The sequence below is a fragment of the Sus scrofa genome, chromosome 13, assembly GCF_054392235.1.
Source record: "Sus scrofa isolate SSC_HxYL_T2T_F1_AM1 chromosome 13, Sscrofa_HxYL_maternal_Yorkshire_Landrace_v2.0, whole genome shotgun sequence".
NCBI lineage: Eukaryota > Metazoa > Chordata > Mammalia > Artiodactyla > Suidae > Sus > Sus scrofa.
The window spans coordinates 86,837,120-86,863,347 of NC_139395.1; the positions used below are offsets into that span (position 1 = coordinate 86,837,120).

The window sequence follows — 26,228 nt, forward strand, 5'->3', positions numbered from 1 at the left end:
AGAGATCTGGGACCAGTCACATGGAGATGCAGGGCGAGGGTCTGCAGGCAGTCTGAGCGCCTAGCCTGGGTGGCATGAGTGTGACGCTTGAGGATGGTGAGGGCATATGGCCACGTGCTGGTGGGGCTGTGCGGCCAGGGCTCCAGGGAGACTGCAGTGACCATGTCCGCGATGCACCTGGAAGCCTGGCCAGGGAGGGTCTCTGGTGCACCCTCACCCTTGGAAGGCTGAGGTTTCTGATGACGCTGCTGCATCAAGCCTCTTGATCTGTGTCCCTGCTGCCCTCCCCCGCACAGGAGGCCTCCATGGCACTGCCCTGTGAGACCACGTGCTGGCCTCTAGCAGTGGAGGGGCTGCTCTACAGCAAGTATAGCCATCTCAGCTTGGTTCCACTAACAGGACAGTCTCCCTCTAACTTGGCATCCAAGGCCCAGAGCGCCACCCAGTGTGTACTCCTGTGTCCCTGCCCTATGGCCTTGCCACGCCCCAGCTCCCTGCTCCAGCCCGCAGAAGTGCAGGCAGGGCCTCTGAACACGTCCTCTTTATCTTACACTCTCTCCTGCCCTCCCTGCCTGACTACCTCCCACTTGGCCACTGTCCCCATGGGAAGGCTTCGCCTCACTGCCCAGGCTGAGTGGGACCCCTTCTGGGACCCTACTTAGCAAGAGTTTGTATCCGTTGCCCAGGGGCCCGTGATGGGGGCACCTCTCCAGTGCTGGGCACAGGGCCTGGCCTGTGGGCTCAGGGGTGGGGTTAGCTGGATGAAAACACAGGGAATGAGGGGAGTATCAGGGCAGTAGAGGGAAGGGAAAGAGACCAACAGAGCCTGTGCTGCTAGGACCAGAGGCCCAGAAAGCAGCTACCTTTCCACCAGAGGGGTGACCTGGAGCCTCTGGGGTGGGCACAAGGGTAAAGGAGCAAATGTGCTGTGCCCATTACCCGACAGGGCACAGACAACCCCCCCACTCCTTCTCCCTGAACCTCCAGACTCCTGGAGCCCAGCTGCCCACTCCACTTCCCAACCAGACCCCAGGATACGGAGGGGGGGTGGCGCAGGGTGACCCTGGGGTGAAGCTGCTACCCGTAGCTCCCCTTGGGGACACTCTCCCAGGGCCGGGCTGGCCTTTCTCACTGAGGGCCAGCTCCACACAAAGGCACAATGGGCTGGAGGCTGCTGGGCCCTGGCTCGGCTCGGGTAATCAGGGAAGAATGTGGGCAGCACAGTTTCCCAAGCCCCGGCCTCGGGTGCCGCCCTGACACAGCCATCAAAGCCGGCAAATTGCCTCCAACTGCTGGCGTCGCTTTCATGTTGGGGGCCAGGCTGGAAGAGGGGCCTCCACGCTGGTGGGCGGCTTGCACCCTCCAGTGGGAACTGAGCCCTTGCAAGCCGCTGGGGTCACTGGCCCCCTCGCTGGCCTCCAGCCGCTCCAGCTCAGCCCTCCTGGAACAGGCAGCTTTGGAGAGAGCAGCAAGGCAGGGCAGGGAGGGAGCTGGGGCAGGGCGTCCTCTTGGGGGTCAGCATCCGGGTAATGACAGGCAGCTGGGGAGCTCAGAGGACAGCTGGACTGAGCTGAAGTATGGGGTGGCCAGGGCTGCAGAGCCCCAGAGGGCCCTGAATTCGGCCAGGCCCTGACTCTGGACTGGATGCCTGGCCTGGGACCAGTGCAACTGAGGGCCCTTCAACAGGACAGCTGCACTGTCCAGCTCTAGGCACCAGGACCCAACTCTACCTGCCTGTCCTACTGAGGGTGAGGCCAGAGGAGGGGGGCCCAAGGGGACAGAAACAGAAGGGACACCTGGCTAAGGCAGGCCTGCTGAGTCTGTGTTACGACCTGCCAAGGCACATCAGGGCATGAGGGTTTCACCATGTCCAGCGTAGCCAGGGGTGTGAAGGGTCTGAACTCTGACCCCTCTGCCCGCCCAAACAGAGCCTTTGGCAAAGAGGCCCAGGAATGCCCAGGGGTGAGTGCAGTGCTGGGAGGGCTTGGCGGGTGAGGGAGTAGGGCTAGCCAGAAGGGCTGGTGTGAGGGCTGCTCAGGCCCCCGGGCACAGGTGGTCACCCTTCCTGCTGAACCCCCTGCACTGGACTTTGGGGGTGACAGTGACTTTGGAACAGTGGCTTTGCAGGCTTGGCTTCTCGTGCTCATCTTGAGAGCCTTGAATGCGGCTGCTGAGGACTCACGGCTGCCTGGTTTTCCCTCCCTTCTCTTCCTGCTCTGGATCCCGTATGTAAACAAAGATGCAATTTGCTTTAAAAAGATAAGGTGATTAAGTTTTTATCAGACGTGTGCTCCGCTGTCCCCCGCAACAAAGGGAATTAGGGGAGGCGGCGACAAACAGGCCCTTCCTTGGAGCCGGGCTCTGTCTAAGGCTCTCAGCGCACTCCACAGTCTCCATGCGGCCCCTTTGATGGGCAGAGGCGAGGCAATGGCGCCCGTACCCCCATTTTGATGTTTTAATGTTGCCTAATTCCTCCTTTAATTTATATTAAGCTTCTTAGCAGCAATGATGAATTCTTCAAAAACAAAAAAGGACCCTTTGCAGAAATCTTTCCCACACCGTGTAAATTGAAATTACATTGCAGCCGAGGCTTTGGAGCTTGGAAACGGGGAGGGAAAACCAGCGCGTCGTGTGGAAGGAAGGCGAAACCTTCTGAAATCAGAAATGACTCGGTGTCAAGAATCAGACTGGCTGAACCATGGAGTGGCAGCCAGGCAGTCTGCTGTCATTGCAGGGGGCAGCTGGTGCGGGGCTGCCCAATCACACTCAGGGCTGGCTCCCATGTCCCTCAACCTGGGGTGGGCCACGCCCCCTGAGGTGGCTGTGGGGGTCACAGAGGCTGGTGGTTGGGGCAGCCAGGGCTCACAGCCTCCCATCCAGGGCTATTCCCAGAGTGTGGTCTGGTGGCCCAGACAGGCCTTAAACCCTTGCCAAAGCCGCACGGCAGCAGTGGGGGGCCTGCCCAGCATCCCCTAGGACCCCTGCCTTGGCGCCCCCGCAGGAGCAGGCCTTGGACTGGCCTCCTGGCAAGAGCCACTAGGCTGCTCTCCTGCCAGCTCCCTCTTCTGATCGGCCCTTGGATCCATGGCCAGAGAGATCCTTCCAGAACAAAGACCTGAGCATCCCTCCCAGCTCAAAAATCTTCAGCGTTCCTCAGGCAGGAGTCCAAATTCCTCCAGCAGGCCCCTGCCAACTGCCTCCTGCACACCCTGTGCTTCCTCACTGCCCCCACTCAGACTTGCACAGACCGCACCGCACGCCCTCCTCAGATCAGCACCCCCTCTCACCCCTGTACAGCATCCTCCCAACTCAGCCTTCCCTGTCTCACCCCTGCAAGGCCCCCCTCCACCCCCTCATGCACCCTCCAGCTCAGCCTCCCAACCCTCACCCCTGCATAGGCCCCCTCACTCCTGTACAGTGCCCCCCCAGCACAACCCGTCACCCCCCTGCCCCCAGCACCACTGCTCCTTCAGACAGGGGTGTCTCACGATGCTGGTCTTCCTGTAAAAATCCCACTCCTCCTTCGGACTCTCAGCAAAAAGCTCAGTGTCTCTGCTCGTTCCTCTTCTCTGATGCCTTGTAGGCCTCCCTCCTCCGGGGGACCAAGGCCCTCTACATCGTCCCATGTCCCAATCCTGTGTACCCAGCAGGCAGCATTTTCGGGAAGGGGGCTGCTGGCGACTTGCACACCTTCACTGTCTCATCTGCCGGGGGCCGGGCCCTGAGAGCTGCTCTCTCCTCAGGGCGGCCCCTTCTCCAGGGAACTGGAACTCACCCCCTCCCCCGCCCCGTCCACAGGAGGCATCCGCCACACCAGCCCCCAGATCTGGAGGTCTGCCCCTCGGCCCCTGTTTCCCCACAGAGGGGATGAGCTAAGGCTCCCTAAGAGGGGCTTGCTGGGCAGGTTTGGCCCTGGTGACAGCATCCTGAGGGTGCCACAGAGCTGCTGAGTGGCAGTGCTTGGGGCCCTTTCTGGCTGCCCCTCTGGACTGAGCTTTGACAAAGTCTCTAGCGGGGGAAGGCAGGCTGAGTGTGGAGCCTGAGCCTGGCTGGAGGCCTGCTGTGCCCTGGGGCAGGGGGGCTGGACTGTCAGTGGCTGGGCCAGCCTTGGCCAGGTCACCTCTGCTACCACCATCATGGCAACCATGGAGCTAGGGTTCTCCTCAGCATGCCACCCAGACAGGTGTGCTCAGCATGTCACTCAAGCCTCCAGACATCCCACAAGCCACTTTCCGGGGAGGGAGGTGGCTGCCCAGGTGGCACTGCCCATCAGGCCCGTGGATCTATGAAGCCTCCTCCCTCCCTGTCACAGGCCTGCCTGACCCAGTGGACTGCTGCTCCTCACTGGGAGGAGCTGAAGGCTGGGCAGGGCACGGGGAGGAGGTGGCGCAGGCTAGGGCACACCTGGGGCCGCCCTGGCCCAGCAGTGTGGGCTGGGCCCTGAAGGAATCATCTCTAGACAATTCCAGGGACAAGGCCTTGGAGCCTCTGTGCCCTGGGTCTTCATAGGGGGACTGCTGGACCTCGGCCACCAACCATAGATGCTGGAAGTGGCCTGTGAGGCAGAGGGGTCTGAGGTGGGAAGACCATCTTGTGTGAGGCAGGCCTAGCTCAAATCACTCAAGGATGAGCAGAGCCAGTTCTCCACAATCATGAGGACACTTAACAGTGACCCCGGCTAATGTCTACGGTGCCTTGAGCCCCTGCAGGCACTGCTCCAAGTGCTTCTGGACACAGTGTCCCTCAACTCCACACCAAATTCCGCAGGGCTCCTGACACACAGGAAGCTGGCATGAGGTTGTCAGCAGTGAGCCCAAGGTCACAGCCAAGCAGCAGGCTGGGCTTCAACTCCCCTACCCAGGCCCTGACCAATGGCCTCCATGGCGGGGCACGTGTCCTCACCCTAATGAGGTTGCAGATTGGATGGCAGAGCCTGGGCCAAGGCCTGGCCCAGGAGGGACAGGAGAAGCACCTTTTCTGCCTCTACCCACACAAGGAAGGCGCAATGTCCCCTCCACCGTCCAGAGGCTCAGCAAGGTCACACAGCTGGAGGCAGGGCAGGGCCATCTCCTCTCTGAAAGCAGCAATGTCACCTTGCTGCTGGTACTGACCACAGGTGACTCTGCAGGAACACACGGACATGCATACACATGCACACACATGTCTAGAACAAGACAGCCCCAAAGGGCAGGGCCACTCTCGCAGGTTCTGTCCAGCTCCTGGGGGCCGCTGTGTCAGTGAGCGTGAATGGGTCTTTGTGAGAGCCAGGTGGGGGTGGGTGGAGCTGAGGCCCTGAGCTGGTCTGGACGCATGGCCATGGGGTGTGCTGGCCTTCACTGCCTGCTCTGCACGTAGGTCTCCTCCGGGGTCAGGATGTGGGGTGGTAGGGGATGGGGGTAGGGCAGTGCCGACTCTGCCTCCAGGAGGCCATGCTGGGCCAGGACCCCCCCAACTTGTCCTCCGCTGAAAGCAAGGACTCACTCTCCTGCGGGGGCCCCTCTACAGATAGTCCCTCAAGGCCGGGGAGGGCACGGGTCCATGTGACCCCACAGAGACTGTCCCCAGCACTGAGGCAGCTGAATTTTAATACTCCAAATGCTCACTCCCTAAATGTGTACACCCCCTAACAGCAGTTAATCTTCAATTAAAATACCTAGAGCAGAAACTAAGATAACTGGTTTAAAAGGTAGAGCTTATTGACAATAAAAGTCTTCTTCATATTGCTTTTTTTTTAAAAAAAAATCACATATTAAAAATGTCATTTTTATGACTCGGGGAAAAAAACCCTCATGCAGAATAATGAAGGGGAACAAAAGCCCAGGCAACAGTCACCTCCCAGGTCCATGTGTGGCCTCCTGATTACTGTATCAGCCCTGCGTGTGGAGCAGAGGCGAGGCGGCGGGCAGGCGCCGGTGCTGGCGGGCCTCTCTGGCTGATGGGGAGGACAGGCTGAGCCTCTGGTCCCTCCATACTCCCAATTTGACAGCAGCAGGCTCTGACAGTTTACCCCTCCCTGACTGGTGAGGGCTGTCCCCCACCAAGTTCACATTTACACACACGGTTCTGTGTGTACATGCACGCCTGCAGAGGCAGGCCCAGGAGAGGCAGGTGTGTGGGGCAGAGCCACCCCACATCTCCTGAAGCTGGCTGGACTCTTAATGCACCCCCACAGCATCTGACAGCTGTCTGCCACGTGGCAGCCAGGTACCAGGCCCGGGCTGGCTCCCTCTGCAGCAGCCCTCATGCCCATGTGACGGCAGTTCCCCAGCACCCAGCGTAGGGCCTGGCACTGAGCAGGTGCTGTAAGCAGCGTCATGGCCTCATTCCCCGCACAACCTGGCCCTCTCCCTGCCCTGGGCTCTCTGCATGCCCATGGGGCCGGTGTACCCACCCTGGTTCCGAACCCGCCCTAACAGCTGCTGAGGGCCTGGCATGGACCCTCACCCACTGGTGTGTGTCCTCCTTCCAAAATGCCATCTGAGGCTCTATCCTGGGTGGGATTTAATCTGTCTGTGGCCCAGATCTCTCATCATGGCTGGGAGGTGGTGGCTGTATTAAATGTGGGAGCCTGTCCCTCTGTCTGGGGAGGGCACAGGCCTCAACTCAGAGCACCTCCAACAAAATGTCTCTGCCCTTGGGAGCCTGGGCCCAGGTGGGGACTGGGCAGGGACACCACCAGTGGACTGGTGGGTGTCTCTGTGCCAGGGTGACATGTTGGGTTTGCATCCGGGGATCACAGCCCATGCATACTTGGATGGCTGGCCTCGCGCCTCAGCCAGCCATGGATGGTTTGCTGGCTTAGAAGCTCTGGCTCTGCTGAGGGCCTGGGGAGAGTGCTGGGAGCCTGGTGTCCATGTCTGTGAAGTGGGCCACACAAGCCCTGCCCAGCAGGGAGCAGCCCCCACCTCCCCGAGGCAGTGGGAGGTCCTCAGCACGGCGCGGAGGCTCCACAGATGTGCTCTGCCTTCCTAGGCCTGAAACAAGCCTTCCCCCCCCTGCTTTCAAGTAAAGTATGTGCAGCCTTAAATGTCAGGTGCTCATGTGCCATACCGAGGAGTGAGTGCCATGTGCTGCTGCAAGCACATGGATGTGTCTGCCACACATGTGGTCCCTGTGTGTGTCCTTGGGGCTGGGGAGGACAAGGCAGACCCTGACTGGCCAGCCTGGGCACACGGAGTCTGCAGAGGCCAAGCTTGGGGCACAACTGGGGCCTTGCTCCTCACCCTTGAACTACCTGCCAGGTGGGCCCAGGTATGGTCCCCAGTCTGGTCAGGGGCGTGCTCTGCTTCTCACTGCCGGGCAGCCTCAGGTCAGCTCTGGGGCTCTCAGAGGCTCCCCTTCAGGTGTCCAGGCATCCTGCTCCCCACCCAGTGTGTCCCTCAGCCCCTGCTTTGGGCAGCAGGAATGCCCCCTCCTGAGCAGAGCCCCAGCTCCTTCTGCCTAGAACTCCCTCTCCAGGCTGTCTCCTCTGAGCCCATCAAGGCCAAGCTCAGTGCTGCCTTCGCCAAGAAGGCCTCCATTCTAGCTAGGCCTAGTGGTGGCTTCTCTGTGCTCACAGAAAGAGGTGTCCTGGGCCTCACTCTCATCAGAGGCAAAAGAAAGATGCCAGCTTGGGAGACTGACCAGCCTCAAGGGCATTTCTGAAATACTTTGTGGCTTACCCACCTTCAAACTCAGGATGCCTGACATGCAATTTGGCATTTCTACTTTGTCTTGAAAAGCCAGAGGATGGATCCTCACATTCCCACCTCCAGCAAGTGGGGAGGGGCTGTGGTGGCTCCTGTGTGGCCTGCGCAGGCCCATTGGCACTCCTCATTTTGTCACCTGCCCGGCCCTGAAGGCACCTGAGTTGGCGACCTGAACCTCCCCCCTCCCCAATACCTCTAGCTGAGGCCTGGCTCAAGGGCTGGCTGTGCCCCCAGGAATGAAAAGGAATAGTCAAGAGCCTGGAGTGCACAAATGGCCAGGGGCCAGACTCTGGCTTGGGCTCAGATCAGCTGTGTGGCTTCACATAAGACATCTGCCTCTCTGTGCCACAGTGAGTTCATCCAAAACCCAGGGGAGCAGAACTCACTTCTCAGGGTTGTTGTAAGTTCCTTGTGGGTCCACATGACACAAAGCACTCAGAAGAGTGTCCAGCATGAAGCAAGGTCTACACAGTATAAACCACCTATTACAGCAGCACCACTGCTGGGGGTGTCCAGCAGCAGGCCTTATAGCACACTGAGCACCTGTGGCCCGGGCCCTGCTCTAGGTGTGGGGACATGGCTGTTGGGCACCATCTGTCTTTGGGGACAGACTCCTTACTGATACAGAAAGGGGGAGGATGGGTCTGGAAGGAGGTGCAGCAAAGTGCTGGTCCACGTGAAGGTGGGGGTTGCCATCCTGGAGCACCAGAGGGCCCCATGTGGCAGAAAGCAAGCCCGGCTCTTGGGAGGCGGCAGGCACCCGGTGGATCCGAGCCAGCTTCCCTCTGTGGACACCGTGAGCTGGATCCCGGCCCTCCAGCACTAGACAGGGGGCAGGCAGTGGGAAACAGGAGTTATTTTCCTTCTTTCTCCCTCTTTTCTCTTCCTCAGGTTCATCATAGTGCGGTTATGAGGATCCAGAGGGAGAAAGGGCAAGAGTTGAGAGCGGCAGGAATTTATGAGCTTGGAGAGCGGCTGCTTTGGGGGGTGGGGGAGGGGGCTCCCTTTGCCAAAACAATATTTAAATTTTTTTAAAGGCAGCTACAAAGCCATGATTAAGCTTAGGGCCCTAAAACAAGCCCGTAAAATCGAAAAATATTTATCTGGAAGGGTGGCAAGTCCCATAAAAGTTTTATGAATGTTTTACAACTGCCCTGTCAGGAAGCTGGCCTCTCACTCACCTCCCTTCTGTGAAAAAAACACACACACAAGCACACTCAAGGGCACAGACACCACATACTTATGGGCACAGGTACACACTCACCACACACTCACGGGCACAGATATTCATGGGCACAGATTCAATGGAACAAAACACACCCCCTCACATCCACAGACACACACTCATGGGCACAGGACACACCCACAGGCACAAGCTCATGGGCACAGACACACATGGACGCACACTTGACACAAAGGCTCGGGCACACCTGTAGAGACGTTCAGCTCTTGCAGCACCTCCTGGCCCAGGGCTCTCAGGTGGGCCTGGGGCTCTCAGGTGGGCCTGGGAGAGAGGACCCTGAGCCAGAATCAGCCGGCCATCACCTCAACTCTGGCTCGCACCCTCCTCCCACGCCATGTGCTCCTGGGTAGGTAAGGCCCAGGTCCTCCGGTGGACTTTGTGGTGGGGAAGCTGCAGCCCCCTTTCCCAGGAAGGTCACCCCAAGGTCCGGGTGTTGGGACACCCTCTCGTGTCTCTCATCTGACAGTCTGAGGGTCTACCAGGAGGCCAAAGACTGCCAGGGTGGCTCCTCATGGAGGGTGGGTGTTAGGACCCTGTTTCAGAAGAAGAAACTGAGATGCAAGGACCTTGCCTAAGGTGACCCAGGCAGTGGCCTCAGAGACACAAGCTCAGGCCTGGCTCTAGTGGCTTCTCCTGTCCCAAGGTCTTGGGCAAAGGCCCTACCAACCTTTCCCAGTGCCCAGCCATGCTCCAGGCCCACCACAGGGCCTTTGTACATGCCCCTCTGGGACACCCTAGTAAACTCTGAATCATGGGCCTGGTTTGGCTGTGGTGCTGCTTCCTCAAAAGTGCTCCAGGTTTCTCCAGACCCCAAGAAGCCGTGCTTCCCTGTTACCTACCCACTTCCTTCCTAGCACCCACCTGACTGGAGGTGTGGAGCCCCCTAGGGCAGGGGCCCAGCGACTGCTCCTGCCTGAGCCCCCAGCTGGAGCTGAGGGCACAGCATGGGGCGTGAGCAGCATGTGAAGGAGCCATACTCGGGCTCCAGAGCTAGGCACAGGTGGCTCCTCTGAGGTTCCCACAGTCCTGAGCTGCCTACCCTGCCTCAAGAAATCACCCACTGCCTGGGGCAAGGCCCAGCCCAGGGGCCAGTTTCCGGGGGTCAGCACTTCCTTTCCAACACCAGTAATGAGCACTCAGGCAGGGGAGGGCCAACGGGGCAGGAGCATGCAGGTGCCCAGATCCTGCTCAGCCCATCCTCACACACTCCAGACCTGTGATGTGGACGCACATAGCATGAGGCCACAGCCCCACGGAGCGGGTGTCACCTGTGGGACAGTAGGGGGAAGGGGGGTTTTTGCTTTGTGTGTAGACTCGGATCTCTTAAAGGAGGGAGGTTTGAGGCACGTGGCAGTACGGTCACGTTTGTTTGATCTTGCTGGTTTCATAGTGTCTACTCTGTTCTGTGTCGCCAACGTTTTCCAGGGTTAAAAACAATCTTTACTTTTTTTTTTAGGAAATCAAACACTGGTTAGAGGTGAAGAGGTGCAGGGACCCAGTGTGTGCGGGCAGTCTGTCCGCTGGGGATGGTCATGCCCAGCTGTCACGAGAGCTGTCTGGGCTGGGGTGCATGGCCCTCGGTGCTATCGCAGCACACGTGGCTTGGGGACACCTGGGGAACCAAGGCAGCATCCAAGAGCCGTGAGGGAGAAGTGGGTGCTATGAGGCACAGATGGGCCAACCTCACCTGGGTCAGGGAAGGGAAAGAGGGTGCATCCTTGGCCTCTGGTTCCTCTAAAGAGGTTCCAGACCCACTGGGCACACACCCACAGTGGCCTCTTCCGGGGTGGACCCCTCTCACAGTGGCCACAGCAAAGCCCCTGGCACCGCCCATGCAGATGACTGGGGACCGTGCCCAGGGTGAGGCCAGCCGGCAGATGGTTTTTGTCCGCTGTGCCGTGTTTATGTTAATTGCAGATATTTTTAACGTATTGTGTTACTCCATCCATCTTTGTGAACGGTCCGTCTTGTAAAATTCTTTTAATGATGTTATTTTTTCTTGCCTATCTTCATCATCTACAATTATTTATAATATCATTGTCTTTGCTTCAAATTCTGGATATAAACATTGTTGTAACAGTTCTTCGATGGGGTTCATATAATTTTTACAATTGCTTTGAAATGCTTCAGTGGCCAACAGAGGAGGAGGTTGGCCATTCTTTTGGAGAAAAGACATCCCAAGTGCTCCCTGTGTAGGGAAAGGTGCCCCTCCATCAGGATGGTGTCTGGGAGAGGCGGTGTGGGCTGTCAGTGGCAAGCTGGTCTGGACTAGGGTTCAGGGCTGCCCCCCACAGATATGGGGGCAAGACCCATAGAGGCCACTGCCGGGTGAGACGCCAGCGAGGGAGATGGATGGTTTGTTTTCATTTTATAGGGACTTTCTAAAACCTCAACTTTCACCCCTCACCTCTCTCTCCAACCCTCTTTTCTTCCATCTGAGCTGCTCCCTGGAACCTCCTGACTGGTTGGGGACAGAACCCAGCGAGATGCCAGCGACCACCCTGGAAGGGTCCACCTCACTCCATGGTCGCTGCCCTGACAAAGCCAGCTTAGGGCCTCCATGGGGGAGAAGGCCACTGGGCCAGCAGGCAGCCTGAGCAGTGCCTCAACCTGCTCTCCGAGTCTGCTGGCAGCTCTTGGGGAGCCACATGCAGTGAGCAGCCCCCTGGACCCCAGCACTATTACTGTCCTCAGATCCTGGCCTCCTCTGCCCGAACACCCGCAGTGGCCCCCCCGCCTGGAGTGCTCAGGGCCAGCCCACCCTCAGCCTCTTACCGAGTCCCCTCGCCTCCCTCCAAGCTGCCTAGCACCTGCCTTCCTTGCGTGGCGCTGGATGTGGGGCAGAGGCCCAACACCGGCCAGCTGTCCTTGGGATGAGTAAAGGGGGGGCCCACTAGAAGTGGGGCTCAGAGAAGCTCCCATTCCTTGGCTCCCTCCCAGGCTCTTGGATGGTGGTGGTCTGAGGGGTGAGGGGGCTGCTGCCAGTGACACAGCCAACCTGCCTGGGGACCAAGGGGCGAGGACAGGCCCTGGGTCTGAGGTGGGGGGTTCTCATACCTTTGGCCCAGAGATGTGAATGATGTCTTGGCAGAAGGGCTTCCTGCCTGCATGGGCTCATTCGGCTAAATCCGCATGTTAAAGAAAAATACAAGGGAAAAGAGTCTCCCGTGTTCCCATCATGAATATTTTCACTTGGTTTCTTCTCTCTCTTTTCTTTGTAAAAACTTCTTCTTCCATGGTTGAGATGAGATGCACGCAAAGCTCTGTGTTCTGATATTTTTCAAAAACACACTTGAATGTCAGCGGCAGGTCTTCCCCTCCACATTGCCCACGGCAGGAAAAAGAACTCTGCATGCAACCAGAGTGATGCGCTCATGGGACTAGGGCTCTTGCAGGGGACACAGTCACCAAATGCAGGATGTGTTCTTTCCCTGAGTCCTCTTGGGAAGGCTCTGAAAGGCACTGCTGGGACTCCCACGGGAGTAGACAGTGGACTGTGCCTCAGCCCTTCGTGAGGATGGGGAGGCCCAGTCCTGGAGCCTGAGCACTGTGCTAGGGTGGCTGCAGCCCAAAGCTGGCGTTCAGGGGGTCAGCACCAGACAGCAAAGGTGATAAGGCATCAACACATGGGAAAGCCAATCAATGTTCAAGAAACTCTTCTTTTAACTTTTCCTTATGTCTGAAGTTATTCAAAAAGTTTGGAAGAAAACCCCTCACAATAACCCATCTTACAGATGAGGAAACAGAGGCTCAGAAAGATGAAAACTCCAGCCAGGACTTCAGCTTGGGTCTGGCGGACCCCAGAGTCCCTGTTCTTGGAGGCGCCTAGCTTTCAGCTCCCAGGGTGGGCAGGAAGGCAAGCGTGAACAGACCCCACCTGCCAGTGTTTTCAGTGAAAGCCAGCATGGTCTTGGCGGGGGCCGCTCCCCACCCCAGGGAGCGGGATCCCAAGCCCTGTTCTTGAGGTCACCCAAGAGCCCATGCCAAGCAGCCTGCAGGTGAGCCTGGGTGGTTGGGGTGTGCGGCAAGAACACAGGCCTCTCATACACTGGCTTGGCCCTCTTGGCCTTGAGGCCTGGGGCAGGTGGGGGTAGGACCCCAGAGGGCTCCTTAGAGCAGGCAGAAAGCCCATAAGGTGCATTCGACTGCAGCCCCAAACATGATCTCTGGGCTGGACACCCTCTCACCACTCTCTGTTCCAGGAACCTGAAGGGTGCACCCCAAATCCCAGCTCCTGATCCCACTCTTCTCACTTGAGCCAGCAGCCCCCCTCCTCCCCCACCTGGCACTGGATGCCTGTTTCCTGAGGAGTCTCCCTTCAGCACTTCAAAAAGGTTACATGTAGTTCTTTAGGGAGGGATGGCAGGAAAGGGCAAGCAGGAGCGGGTGGGGAGTCGGGGTGGGTGGGATGAAAGAATCTGACCAGTTATATTTAATAAAAAGCTTAAAAGCCACAAACAGGAAGCAGACCTATTAAAAAGGCAACACTGACCTAAGACAGGAATGTGAACTCCACTAAAGCAGCGTCACCACGTCCCCCCAGCATCCAGGGCCCCAAACAAGCCTCCTCCTAGTTCTTGCTCTGGGCACAGCCCACCCGAAACTGCCTCAGGGCAGAGGAAGGGGAGCCAGGGGTAAGGTCAATGTGATGACCCAGGAGGAGGCCTCCCCACCCCAAGCAGCTTGGCTCTCACCCCCACCCCACCCCAGTGCCCAGAGGGCCCCCCCAGGTATAGGTGGGGCCCTGGGTCTGAGGTCTGGACACTGGCCTGTGTGTGCTCCTGTGGCCCAGGATGGGAGCCTGAAGCCTGGTGTTGCAGCCGAGGTACCCACGTGTACCTCTGCCCTGGGGGGTCCTCCGTCCGCCCTGATGGGGCTCCCTGCCTTGACAGAGGCCTCGGAGCTCAGGACCATAGCAAGTGCTGCAGTACCTTGTCAAGGGGTAGAGGGAAGATGCTCAAGACCAGGGCCCGGCCAGGCCTTTGGGAGAGCGGGCAGCACCCCAACCAGAGTCAGCCCAAGGAAGGTGCGCTCAAGACCCAGCTATTGACCAGACGTGGATGGCCACATGGCTTCCCCGCCCTCATGGCAGCAGAACCGGATCCTGCAGCTCCACGCAGCACAGCGGCATGCGGACGCTAAGGCAGGTGGGTTTCGACTGTCTTGACACCATGCAGCAGACGGATCCACTAATGGAAGCACCCTGGGGTCCTCACCCTGTGGCTGGCGCTCCAGCAGTGCCCCACTGTGTCCCACATGCTCCCTGGCGTGCAGAGCTCTGCCCGAAGACTCAGGGCCTCCGTGTGTCTCCCTCCCTGTGGCCCTTGCCTGGTCCCCAAGGCCCTCCTTCCCTCCCTCCCTGTGGCCAGGCCCCTAATGAGCTGTCACCCCTTTCCAGGGTCTCCCTGGCTGCCAGCTGCTCTCTCCTGTGCAGCACACCTCCTCCCTGGTCCACTTTGGCTCCTCCCACGGTGCCACCTGGCGCTGTAGGACCCCTGGAAGTTGGGGTGGGTGTGACAAGTGACGGGGTGCAGAGCTGAGGACACCCGGGGGCTCTGTTCTCAGTAGGAAACGCATACCTCAACCCTGCCATGGACAAGTCCCAACTCTGACTAAGCGGGAGGCAGGAATGGAGGTAGCAACTCGCGTTCTGGGAAATCCTATGGCTCCAGGGCCATATGTCAACCCTGGATGGTCTCCCTCACCAGCCGTGCCCCTTCCAACTGCCTGTCAGAGCAGCACCTCCACACACAAGCCACGTGACAGTGCAGGGGGCGCTTGGACCAAATGCTGAGTCCACGCCAGGCTCTTCTAGGATCCACATTGGCTTCCTAGCCACAAGCGCTGGGACAAGAAGCCACAAGGCCACATGGGCTAAGCCTGGGGCACTGGTACAGGTGGGCCTAGATCCCGAGCCAAGAGGCATTGTCTGGGCGCTGTCCCCACCATCCCTGCTTGGTTCCCACAAGGGGGAGGAAATGACCACACTCACCAGGAATGTGGACCTTGAACTTGCCGCTCTGACCAAAGGCACTGTCGATGACCCCCAGCTCCCCAGTGGACAAGTGCACCTTGAGCCCCACGAAGAGCTGGATGTTGGTCTCCTTTTTGAACAGGGAACGGCCGATCACACTGTAGTCGTCCATCACCTGTACCCACACCCGGCCCCCAAGAGAGAGTGTTAGCACCTCTGGCAGCCTGGGCCCCAGCACCCCCTGGTTGGGGAGGGCAGCATGGTCGGGGCCTCTGTCCCATGCCCTTCCCTCCCTATCCAGCTCCTCTCCAGGGCCTGAGCCTCTGCATAAAGAGAGGGGCAGGGGTGTGTGTGTGTGCACACGCATATGTAAAGACAAGCTCTACCAGGCCTTGGAATGCCAGGTCCCCCATGGGGACCATGGCAGAAACTGTGGATGCTTTCTCCTGCCCTCAGGGCCCAGGCGCTGGCCTGGGTGCAGGCACTGGCTCATGCAGCCACATGGAAGCCAGAGGTGCTGCCCACGGTGGGACCTGCGCCCAGGGTACCCCCATGGGCCAGGCTCAGAAACATCTTGCTCTGCCCAAGACGCCAAGACTTGGCCAAGGGCCCCAGATGGATTTCTTTGTAAAGCAGAAACTGTCCCATTTACACTACAAACATATCCTATTCTATTTGATCCATAGCGCCAGATAAAAGGTACTGGCCTCCTCCCCCCAGTGATGGTGAATCAGGTCCAAGGAATGACAGGGGTGATCACTCCCACTTGCACTGCCCTTTATAGATCAGCCTCTTTCCTGCATGGGAACTCCTCCTTGTCTGAAGGACTTGCCAGGCTCCCCTGGCGGGTGGGACCTGGCCTGCCCTCCACTCGGCAGCCTGCTCCTGCCATGGGGGCCAGCAAGGCTGCAGGGTGAACTGAATGGAGGTAGCTTCTTCTCCTGCAGGACAGGACAGTCAGGATGGGCAGATGTCACCAGCCCCAAATGGCCAAGGGTGGCCCTCCATCCCAGCCTGGCCAGGAGCCCAGCCTGGTATAGCAGGCGCCAGGACTTCAGCTGAACCAACCCAATGCTTCTGGACTAGCCATTCCACAGTCCCCACAATGGAAGGACTGTCCTAAGTTCAACTTGTTGCTAAGACTTCCTGTCACTGGGGGAGGCCTTCAAGAGCCCCCACCCCCACTGACTGAGGTAACAGCAGGTGGCACTGAGCCTTACAGAGCCCGTATCTGCAAGCGGCTTCCTCACCACTTTGGAGAGGTCAGGGCTGAGCTCAGGGACAAGACCTGAGGGGGCTGCTAGTGCCAGAGCCAGTAATTCAAATTCCCACTGGCCATCCCCTTGCAGCGTCCCTGTTGGACTAATCAGGAAGAGCCAGGATGAAGCAGAGGCAGCAGGCACACATTTCTGCTCCCCCTAGCACACATCTCTTCAGAAGTTATCAGGGCCAGGCTTTCTGTGGGAGGCAGGGAGGCCCACATCCCTGTGGAGCTGCAGGAAGGCCAGAGATGGCATCCGTTCTGGGTGGCAAGGGCGGATCACTATGGGAAATGGCACGGCCCCACCCCCCCATCTCTAGACCGTGAGCACCCACAATGACTGAGCTCTTATCTACACAGAGACCCCAAAGATCAGACACCAACACATCAACAAGGAGAGAACTTCTTCCTCTCGAATCCATTGCTGTGATGTTAGACCAAAGCCAATGCATGGGGATCTGCTCTGTGGGATCTGCCTTTCAGGATCTGGATCTGCCCTGTGGGATCTGCCCTGCAGGATCTGCCCTGCAGGATCTGCTCTGCAAGTGCTCCCTGGGAACAATGATGTTCTATGTGCACAGTTGCAACAGCTCTAAGTAGAACTTTCACTGTCTGCATGAACAATAGGCTTGCTGATTAGCCTTCTGTGGGAAGGCAAGCTCCCAAAACGCAGCCACCACTGCACTCGGAGTCCGAGCCTCACTTCTGCGCCAGGCAGGTCCCTGCTGTCTTGGCCTCTGAGCGCAGACTTGGCTGGCGGCGCATGTAATTATGTCGTTACATGTGTGTGTCTCTCTCAGGGCCGGCTCCCGTGATGAGGCTTGGGAATTGCCCAAGTTCTGAAGCGACTATTCTAATTCAAATTGGAGAAGTGGCACCAAGGAGAGAGAGCAGCCGGCTGTGAAATGGAGCCCTGAGCAGAGAGGGCTGGCAAGGCTGCAGTCCTGATCCACCTCCTCCTGCTGCAACCTTGGGCACTGGGCTTCTCTGAATCTGTTTCTTCCTCTGGAAAAGGCTATTGTCAGGATAAGGAGTGTTGGTGTCGGCAAGAACATGAAGACTTGGTAGCAGGACAACTGGCCAGAACCTTGATGGGCAGAGCATGAAGCGGGGAGAAGCTCAGGTGGAGGACGGAGGCAGCACCTGCGGCTGGGGTGCCTCTGACCCACCCAGAACCGCGGGAGTGAGTCATCCAACCCGCAGAGGACGGGAGCCAGGAAAGACCTCAACTGCAAATGGGCTGTGGAGCCACCAGGATCGACATCTCCCTGGTCCCTGGAATGATGACGTCCAGACTCATCCGTCCTTTTTGGACAAAGAAACAAGTTGCCAAGATGGTGCCTCCCCTCCCCCCCACCACCCCTGCAGTGTGGGGGCCCTTCTCCAGCCTCTGTGGTCCCCCTATGATCACAGGGCACACTCAACCACCGCCAAGGTGAGGAAGAGGTGAGGTTTCTGATGCCAAAGTCCACTGGGGGCAATGATCAAAAATCCCCTGGTGCAAACCCAGGAACAGAGATTAGCCTGCAATTCATTTCATTTTGTCATTGGAGTTTCAGAGGGCCCTAGGATGGCCAAGGCCACTCAGGGGCTAGCCAGGCTGTATCCTCAAAACTGGGCCTGCCTAGCACCAATCAGGCGCCCAGCCCAGCAATGCTGAGTCCAGTGGCCCACGACCCTGACCATGGAGCCTCCCTTCCCATTTCTGTTCTCTGTCATGAGGGCAAATCTCTTGCCAGTGCTGATAAGGAGGCACCAAGGCATCACCTCCAAAGGAGGCTGCATTTTCCTGGAGAAAAAGGAAGGCTAATGCTTTACTGGGTGCTCGCTGCGCGCCAGGCTCATGCTTCATGCCAAGGCCTCGCACGTGTGGTCTGATCCACTCCCCACCAACTCTGTTAAAGTAACAGGTACCGGGGGCGGGTGTGTGCGGGGCATCACTGGGCCACAGCCAGACTGGGCCAGCACCTGCTTGGTACATTGGATCCAGAAGCAGTTCTTTCCACCACGCCCAGCTGCCTTGACCCTGTGTCTGCACACCAACAAAAAGAGCACTCTACAAAGGAGGGCCAACAGGCACCTCAGCAGCTGAGGGAGAGTCTCGGCTCTCAGATATGGTTTGGAAGGCAGCAGAGAGGCCTGGGGTTTGGGCCGGGCCCCCTCCCCAAGGAGAAGGGCTGCTCGGCCTCTGCTTCAAGAAGACCCTGTTTCCTGAGTAGAGGCTGAGGGGACTGCAGAGCTGGCTGAGGGGACTGCAGTGCAGTTCCCTCCAAGGGCTGGGGGGGTGAGCCTACCGGAGAGCGAGGAGCCTGTGCTTGCCGCAGGTGGCTCACACCCCCAGCCGGCTTGCTCCCCGGTGCCCTGGGTACATTTAACAAGCCATCAGCAGTGGAGCAGGGAGAGCTGGGAGCCAGGAGGCAGTGCCGCCTCAGACTTCAAAGCTGGCCAGCGCTCCTGGTGGCGTCTCCTGTTTACACTCCGTTGGGCCGATGCCGCAGGTCCCTACGGCCCAGCCCTTAGGCCTTCCCCGTCCGGCGCCAGTGGGTCCCAGACCCAGGACGGCAGGCACACCCAGCCTGACTCCAGCATGGGGGGGAAGAAGCTGCCAGCTTTTTGCAGCCACCCCAGTGGGGAACCCAGGCAGCTGTGCCATGAGGGAAGTCCAAGTGAGCAGTGCTGGGCTCCCACCCTGCCACCCAGCAAGGGCACAGGGCCTACGGGGCCTGTCCGGTGGCCTGTAGTCTGTGCAGTCTGGGCGTGTGGCCTCAGCGGCAGACCTGCCATGCTTGGCCTGCCACTCGCCCCGCCCTGGTCTCCAGGCTGCCCCACTCAGCCTGCTGCTTGTGGCCTGCCTGTGTCCACCACGCTGCAAAGGTGCAGTCCTCCCTTCATTCTGGTGGCCTGGAAAGATGTTCAAGTGGGAGTTGGTGCAACACCTGACTTTTCTGGAAGGTGACTGGGGTGGAGGTCCACGAGCTGCCAGGTGGGGGAAGCAGAGGGGGTGGTGAGGGGGCCCCAGAACTGTGGCAACAGTCAGAGGTGTCAGGCAGTGCAGGGCACTCACTGTCCTGGGCGCTGAGCCCTCATCTGCCCACCTCTTTTCATGTGATTCTTACACATGAGGAAACAGGGTCCCAGAGTAAGTGACTTTACCAACGGGAAAGAGGGATGCAGAATCACTCCAGGGTGTGCATGGGCAGCAACTCGGAGACCCAGCTCTGCTGCTGAGTTGCAGGGCTGTGCCTGAGCCCACGGGGCTGGGAGTCCTGGACCTGCAAGTGGGTAAGGAAGGGCATCTTCTCATTGCCCCACCCAGGGTGGGGCTTGGTGGGGAGACAGGAGAGGAAGGGGGTGGTCCTGAGCCGAGAAGGGGTAGCAGGTGGCACCTGGGATGGTGGGAGGGAGGCTGGAGGGCGCAAGCAATGGAAGCCCCGGAACAGCTCACATCAGGCCCTGGACACCTCCTCCTGGTTTCCTGGAGCCTGTACCCTCAGGGCTGGGCTGGGGGGTAATGCTCCTCTGCTGTGTGAGGATCAGAGCCTTAGGCAGACCCCACAGGTTCCAGAGTTTCCCTACATGGGGGTCTTGGCCCTGAGGCTCTGAGTTAGCAGAGCCCAGTCCAGTCTCAGGACCACCCACCACCACCCCCGACCCCCATGGGCCTGTACCAGGGAGTCAGCCATAGGGCAGTGAGGTCTGTGTGTCCCACACCCATTTACCTGGGGCAGGGCCCTGTGTTTCCATGCAGAGCTGCAGGGACAGATGACCTGGGACGGAGGGACGCCTAATGGGGAAAGATGATTCCTGGACTTTGGGACCTGGTGTGGGCTCCCAGGCCACCACATCTGTCTCCCTAGCAACAGGCCTATACAGTAGACTGGCTCATCCACAAACCTGAGGCCTGTGTTCAGTGACAACCAGCTTCAAGTGCCCCAGAAAGCCATGGCCTGGCCCCCAACCCCGTCATCTTCCTGTGCCTCATGCTCTCTGGCACCCCCATCCTCACTGGCAAAGATAGACGTGGCCTGGCCTGGTCTACACTGACCAGCCAGGCTTCCACCCTTGACATAACTGGCTCAGCAAAAGGGCGGCCACCTTGCCCGCTGGAGCTCAGTTGGGCCAAGGCATGAGATCTGGGCCTGGCCCCAGGGTGACAGCAGGGCCCAGCTGCCCCTGGAGGAGTGTGCCCAGGAGAAGTGCTGCTTCAGAAGCTGGCTTGTGTGAGAGGCCAGGCCCAAGGGCAGGCATGGGGCTGCCAGCCAGGTGGGCTCATGGGCCCTGCCAGGGTGTTGGCCCAGCTCTGACCTTGAGGTCAGGGGACACACACTCCTGGCCATCCCCTGAATGAGACCACAGTAGGTCCCCCTGGCTGTCACCTGACACCTGCCCAGGCGGGCCAGGCAGGGAGGGTGCTTACCCGCTCCACGACGCCATGCTTATGCTTCAGCTTGTACACCCTCAGCTTGGGCAGGCAGCTTTCAGCATAGTTCTTGTCCTCTAGCCCGTGCAGCAGGACACCATGGAAGGCCAGGCGGCAGGTGTTGGCGTGGATGTCTGCGTCCAGCCTGGAGCCAATCACCAGGCACAGCCGAGGGCAGGTGACGGGCTTCTCAAACTCCACAAGGGCCCACTGCTGCCGTGGGCAGTGGCCTTCGGAGGCCTGGCCCGCCTTCTTGTCATCTCCACCGCTGTCCGTGGTGTCTGTGGCGGCTGGTGCTGAGCTTGGGCACAGATACTGTTCCTGGAAGAGGTATTCTTGGGAGAAGTCGAAGGAGTCCAGCACTGGCTTGTGGTCAAAACTGTCAGGGGCGGGGCTGAAGAACATTACTCGGCCCATGACCGTCTCATGGCCCACTGTGATGTGGAACTTGGCCTTGGTCTGTAGGGGTCCCCGGAAATATGGGATCTTCTCCACGGAGATGACAGCTGCGTGGACAGTGTGCAGGGACTCGGGGGCGCACACCAGGCCGCGCTCTAGCAGCTTGGGGTCGAACTGGGTGACGCAGATGCCCAGCCGGTCCCCTTGCACAGCAGAGGTAACAGGTGTGTGGAACATTTGCATGGACTTCACCTTCCTCACCACCTGGTCAGGAGCAAGAGGGAGACACTGCAGCCAATGTGCACTGATCATGGGGTGGGGAGCCTCCAGCTGGAGGGGCTTCCATCCAGCACCACCAACATTCACTGCACCCGATCAGAACCCTTGCATGGAACGGGCTCCACCCTGCGAAGAACGCTAGGCCCACAAGGCACCCAGGCCTGGTCATGGGCAGCAGTCACCACAGCCAATCCCACACCTTGGCTCCCCTCTAGTCCTGCCCCTCCCATGATCTCAGCTTGCTCCCTGCCCCCAGCTCCGTGCTCTGCCCGCTGCCTCGAGAGCCCAGGACAAACACCCCTGCCCTGGAAAGTCTGCCCAGACCCCCAGCTCTCCTTGGTGCTGTCCCAGGCCCTCAGACCCACAGCCTGCTGTGTGGTCACTGCCTGCCCTGGACACGCCTGCTGCCAGCCTGAGGGCTTCTCCGGGGCAGAGTCACTCTTCATTCACTAGACACAAGGTCCCCAGGGCCTGCTGTGTGCCAGGCACTGTTCCAGGAGTGGGGACAGAGCCAGCTATGTTTTCAAAGGGCTTAACATCCAGAAACAACAATATCACAATCATAATACAATTTGTAGTAATACAAGTAAAACTGATACATAGCACTTTATGTGTATAAATATATATAACTAATGTGACTATAATTTGCACACTGTTTATGACATGCTCTGGAGGAAACACAGGGTAGATGCTGGAGGAGGCCCGGTGGGGGAGGGTCTGGCTCCCTGCCATCAGAGGTCAGGGAAGACCTCTGCAGCGGCCACTTTTGAACTAAGACCCGATATAAGAATCAGCTGCGTGGACACCACAGAAAGTCAATTCTGAACAGGGGGACCGGTAGGTGCAAAGGTGGGAGTGCTGCGGGGGGTGGGGCTCCAGGCCGGAAGTCACCTGGAGTGAAAGCAAAAGAGCAGCCAGATCCTACCTCTGCTTCTAAACCATCACACTGACTACTAGGCCAGCAGATTTCTGCACCCACAGCTGGCAAATCAGGAACACAGAAAGGGCTCCAATAAACTTTCATAAAATGAACAAAAGTCCCTACTGAGATCCACGTTGCAGAGATGAGCTGAACTAATGTGCAGGGGTCTCAGAAATCATAGCAAGAAACAGCACAGCACAAAAATCAGAAAACCTGCCATCAAAGGTCGTCACGCTAAAGACAATTCTGACCTGTAGGTCCGAGCACCCCGTCTAGGAAGTCAGGCTTGCGGAACACTCCTTTTCTAAATGAGCTGCAGGAGCCCAGGCCTTTCCTGGGGAGCCTGATACTCCAGTGTTTGTATAAAAACCATTAACTACCTACCCAGGAGGTCAGGGGGCAGAGAAAGTGAGAAGCACAGTGTCAAAAGCCACAGCCAAGATCAATCAAAGAGAAACATAAACCATCTCTGAAGTAGTCTGTAAGGGCAACGGGAAACTAAGATTTTTCAGGAATGTGCTGCAGAGTAACCAGAGAATATTATCTTACACGAAGCAACTGCCCAGAGAGTCTCGTTTCCTCCCCAACCAGGGCGCTGTCCTCCACACCCTGCCCCCCGCCCCTGGCCCCTCCTCCAGCAGCTCTCTAAAACATGCCTGCTGATGCAACCTCTACAAGCGCCCCCAACTCCTGCACAGTGACCTCCAGACCGCCAGGGTGGAGTTGTTGTGAGCAGCAAGATCCTTTCTTTAAGTGAAATTCTATGGGAATTGGTGCCCCCCACCCATGGGGATAAGGCAGGTAGGGCTCTTACACCTCAGGGCACCCACTCTGCTGCTCCACCAGGGAGGTCTGCTGGCCTGGTTCCCCAGCAAGTGTGCACAGCCTTCACTGGAGCCACCCACCGCGGCCATTCAACAGCCCTGCATTCTCCAGGCCACCCTTTAGGCCCCAGCCCGTGGAGGATCCTCCAATTCCCTAGACACTGGGTTCTGCACATCCCTGCACTGTGCCAGGTTCCTCCTCCTTGGTACTCCTGCAGCCTGGTGAGTTCCCATTCCTGTCCATCCACAACCCCAGCTCTCAGCACACCTCCTTGAGGGGCTTCCCTGCCCACTCTGGATAGTGCAGTTTCCCTCCTGGGCTAACTGCTCCTGACCTTTGCACTTCCTGCCTCAGATATTTACTGACTAAAATTACAGCACAACATCCATGGTGCGTCACCACCCAAGAAGTGAACCCTTTCTAACCACTTCTGTCTCCCCATGTGCTCCTCTCCCAGCGGGGGCCCTGCCTGCCCCCTAGCTGGAGGGCTCCGCTGTCTCGAACGAGGCATACAGCAGCCTCTTTTCATTTACTTTTATTTATTTTTTAGTTTATTTATTTATTTAGGGCAAGAAATAGATTTGTTAAGATAGGAAGCTTGTGAGGGGTGCAAGCAGGCAGGCAGGGAGGCTCTGCCAGAAAGTCCCTTTTTATAGCTGTGTGTATGATCATATGATCAAGGAGAGGCTGATGACACATGCAGTACATATGCCTAATATATATTTTGCTTTGTTTTGGGAGATTGTGAGCTTGGAGCTGGTACCTGGGCTGCCTGCACCTGCAATTATCTGTGACTGATGCCACACCTGACGGAGCACAGACCCCCATCCGTCTCCCAGCTATGAGTACTGGGTCTCCAGTTTTCTGCCAGATGTGGTGCGAGGGTCCCCTCTCAGGGAGGCATCTGCCTGGTGAGGGTGTGAGGGTCCAGGCCTGGACTGGAGCTGCTGGGCCGCTGGCGAGTGAGCTCCACCCCACCAGGAAACCGATTGGACACACGGCCACACCCAATGGACACACGGCTTCTTGGACATCTGCCAGATGTCGTCAGTCCTGCCTTCTTAGTCCTGGGGGTGGGGCTGTGGTCCCCTGTGCTGCCACACCCTGCCTCGCAGCCCTCGGAGGAGAGAAGTGCCCCTCATGGCTGCACCCAGCTGGCAGAGCACACTGAGTCACTTGCCAAGTGGGCTCCATGTTTGCAAGCCTTGGGGTGAGGGGTCAGGGCCGCGTGCCACCTGATGGCCCCCCAGGCCCAGGGCCTGGCCAGCATGATTCAAAGTAGTTCTCTTCCCAACAGGGCTTGTGTTCTTAGGACTGAAATAATAAAGATGCGTTAAGAGCACCATGAAGACAAATAACTGTGCAAATCGAGATCTAGGGCCCAGACAGGAAATTGTGAAACAGATCAAGATGGAGTGGGCGGCGAGGCACCATGTGGCTTCTCAGGCGCTCAGACCCTCACCCCCATGCCGATGGCAAGCTCTGATCCACCGAGATCCACATCAGGAACACGAAAGCCAATCCCGGATACTGAGATACGGAAGAGTGGACAGTTCCCCAACTTGATGGTGGGATAAGTGGCTCTCCTATCATTTTCTAGCTACTGTTCAACAACTCACCAAATCCTCACCAATACCCACGTGTATGCTCACTAAAGAGGGCTTGCCCAGTTCCCTGCATGTGCCAGCCTGGGCCCTGGAACCACACAGAACAGCAGGACTCAGTTTTGGTTCAGTGGAGTTGGCCACTTTGAGTGGAACGTTAATTAAGGCATCAACTAATAAATGCAAAGTCACAAAACCACAGGGAGGTGCTGTGAGAGGAAATAACCAGGGACATAATTACTCCTGGGTGATCAGGGAGGGTTTCCCTGAGGAGGTGACACTGAAGCTGAGCCCAGATGGAGAAGGAACTGCCTACAGGGGCTGCAGGCAGAAGGGAGAGCAAAGCAGGCCTGAGGTGGCAAGAAGGTGGCCTGTTTGAGGGACTGACAGGCAGTGGCTAGGCAGTGGGGTCAGGCTAGAGGTAGGCCATCTGCCTTTACCGTGAGGACAACAAAGCCCTGGGTGATGGCAGTCTGGACCTGAGCAGAGGGAAACGCGCTGTTACATGCAATTTACAAGGTCACTTGGCTGTGTGGTGTGGAGAACAGGTTGCCTGGCAGGAATGAGAAAGGAGTGAGAGAAGCCAGCAGGGAGGATGTTCAGGGTTCTTTCTGTAGCATCCAGCCTGAAGGACAGCTGAGAGTGCGGGAGACGGCAGAGGCGGGCAGCAGCAGGTGGGCGAGCTGAGGGGAGGGTGCATATGACACCCCCCATATCTGGGAGGTATCTCCTGAGGCCTACCCCCTTCAGCCTGTCCTTCTCAGAAATGCCACCTCTGCTTTTCCAGCTGCCTGGATGAAAACTGAGCATCCCTATGACCCGCATCCTCCCGTCATCAGGAGACCTTGTGGACTTCACTTTCACACAGGCCCTGCTCCTGAGCCCCTCTGCTGCATCCTCTGCCCACCCAGCCGCAGGCCCCCAGCTGTGACCGCTGCCCTCTCTGTAGTCTGTTCTGCACAGAGCAGCTTAAACCTAAGACAGGCTGGGGTTTCGCCTGCACCCGTCCCTGGCTTCCTACCTCACTCTGCAAGAGTTAACACCTGCCCCCTGACCCAGGGCCCCACAAACGGCCCTTGTGACCGCTTGGACTTTATCTGCTATGGCCGCCCCTGCCCCATTTGAGGCACTTCACTCACAAGACACTTCTTGCTCCAGGAACATGCCAGGCTCTGACCTCAGGGCCTTTGCACTTGCCAGGGTTTTTGGTCTTCCCCCAGAATCCGTATTTCTTGTTTCCTTCCTGCCTCTGCTCAAGTGTTTTATTATCAGAGCCCATTATTGACCCCCCCCCTCCACCCTGTAAGAGGACCACTGCACTCATCATCTCTGCCTTTTTTTCCTGTTTCTTTTATCTTCATAGCACCCCCCCCCCACTCGCTGACATTACATATTTGCTCACTGTCTGTCTCTCCCACATGGGACGTAACTCCATGAGGTGAGGGATTTGTTTGAATTTCGTTTTTCCCATTCACACCCCCAGTGCTCAGCACAGCACCTGGCATCTAAGAGACTGAACTGCACATTTGCGGCATAAATGAGTACAGCATTGTTGCTGCCCTAGGACTGGCCTGAGATCCACACACTCGCAGAGGCCCATGAAGCCCAAACCC

At 58.2% G+C, this 26,228-nt stretch overlaps 1 protein-coding gene across 4 annotated transcripts in view; it reads right to left on the reverse strand.

Moving 5' to 3' along the window:
* The window catches only part of EEFSEC (eukaryotic elongation factor, selenocysteine-tRNA specific), a 175,756-nt gene that overhangs the window by 23,662 nt on the left and 125,866 nt on the right, over nt 1–26,228 (reverse strand). For all 4 annotated transcript variants that reach the window (XR_014823891.1, XR_014823892.1, XM_084989642.1 and 1 more), the window contains exons 5-6: nt 20,584–21,249; nt 14,924–15,080 (exon numbers count right to left, since the gene is read on the reverse strand). Coding sequence is in view for 2 of the 4 variants with exons in the window: in XM_084989642.1 (XP_084845768.1) it covers nt 14,924–15,080; nt 20,584–21,249 (823 nt within the window). In the remaining 2 variants the exon portion in view is untranslated. The remainder of the gene's footprint in view (nt 1–14,923; nt 15,081–20,583; nt 21,250–26,228) is intronic.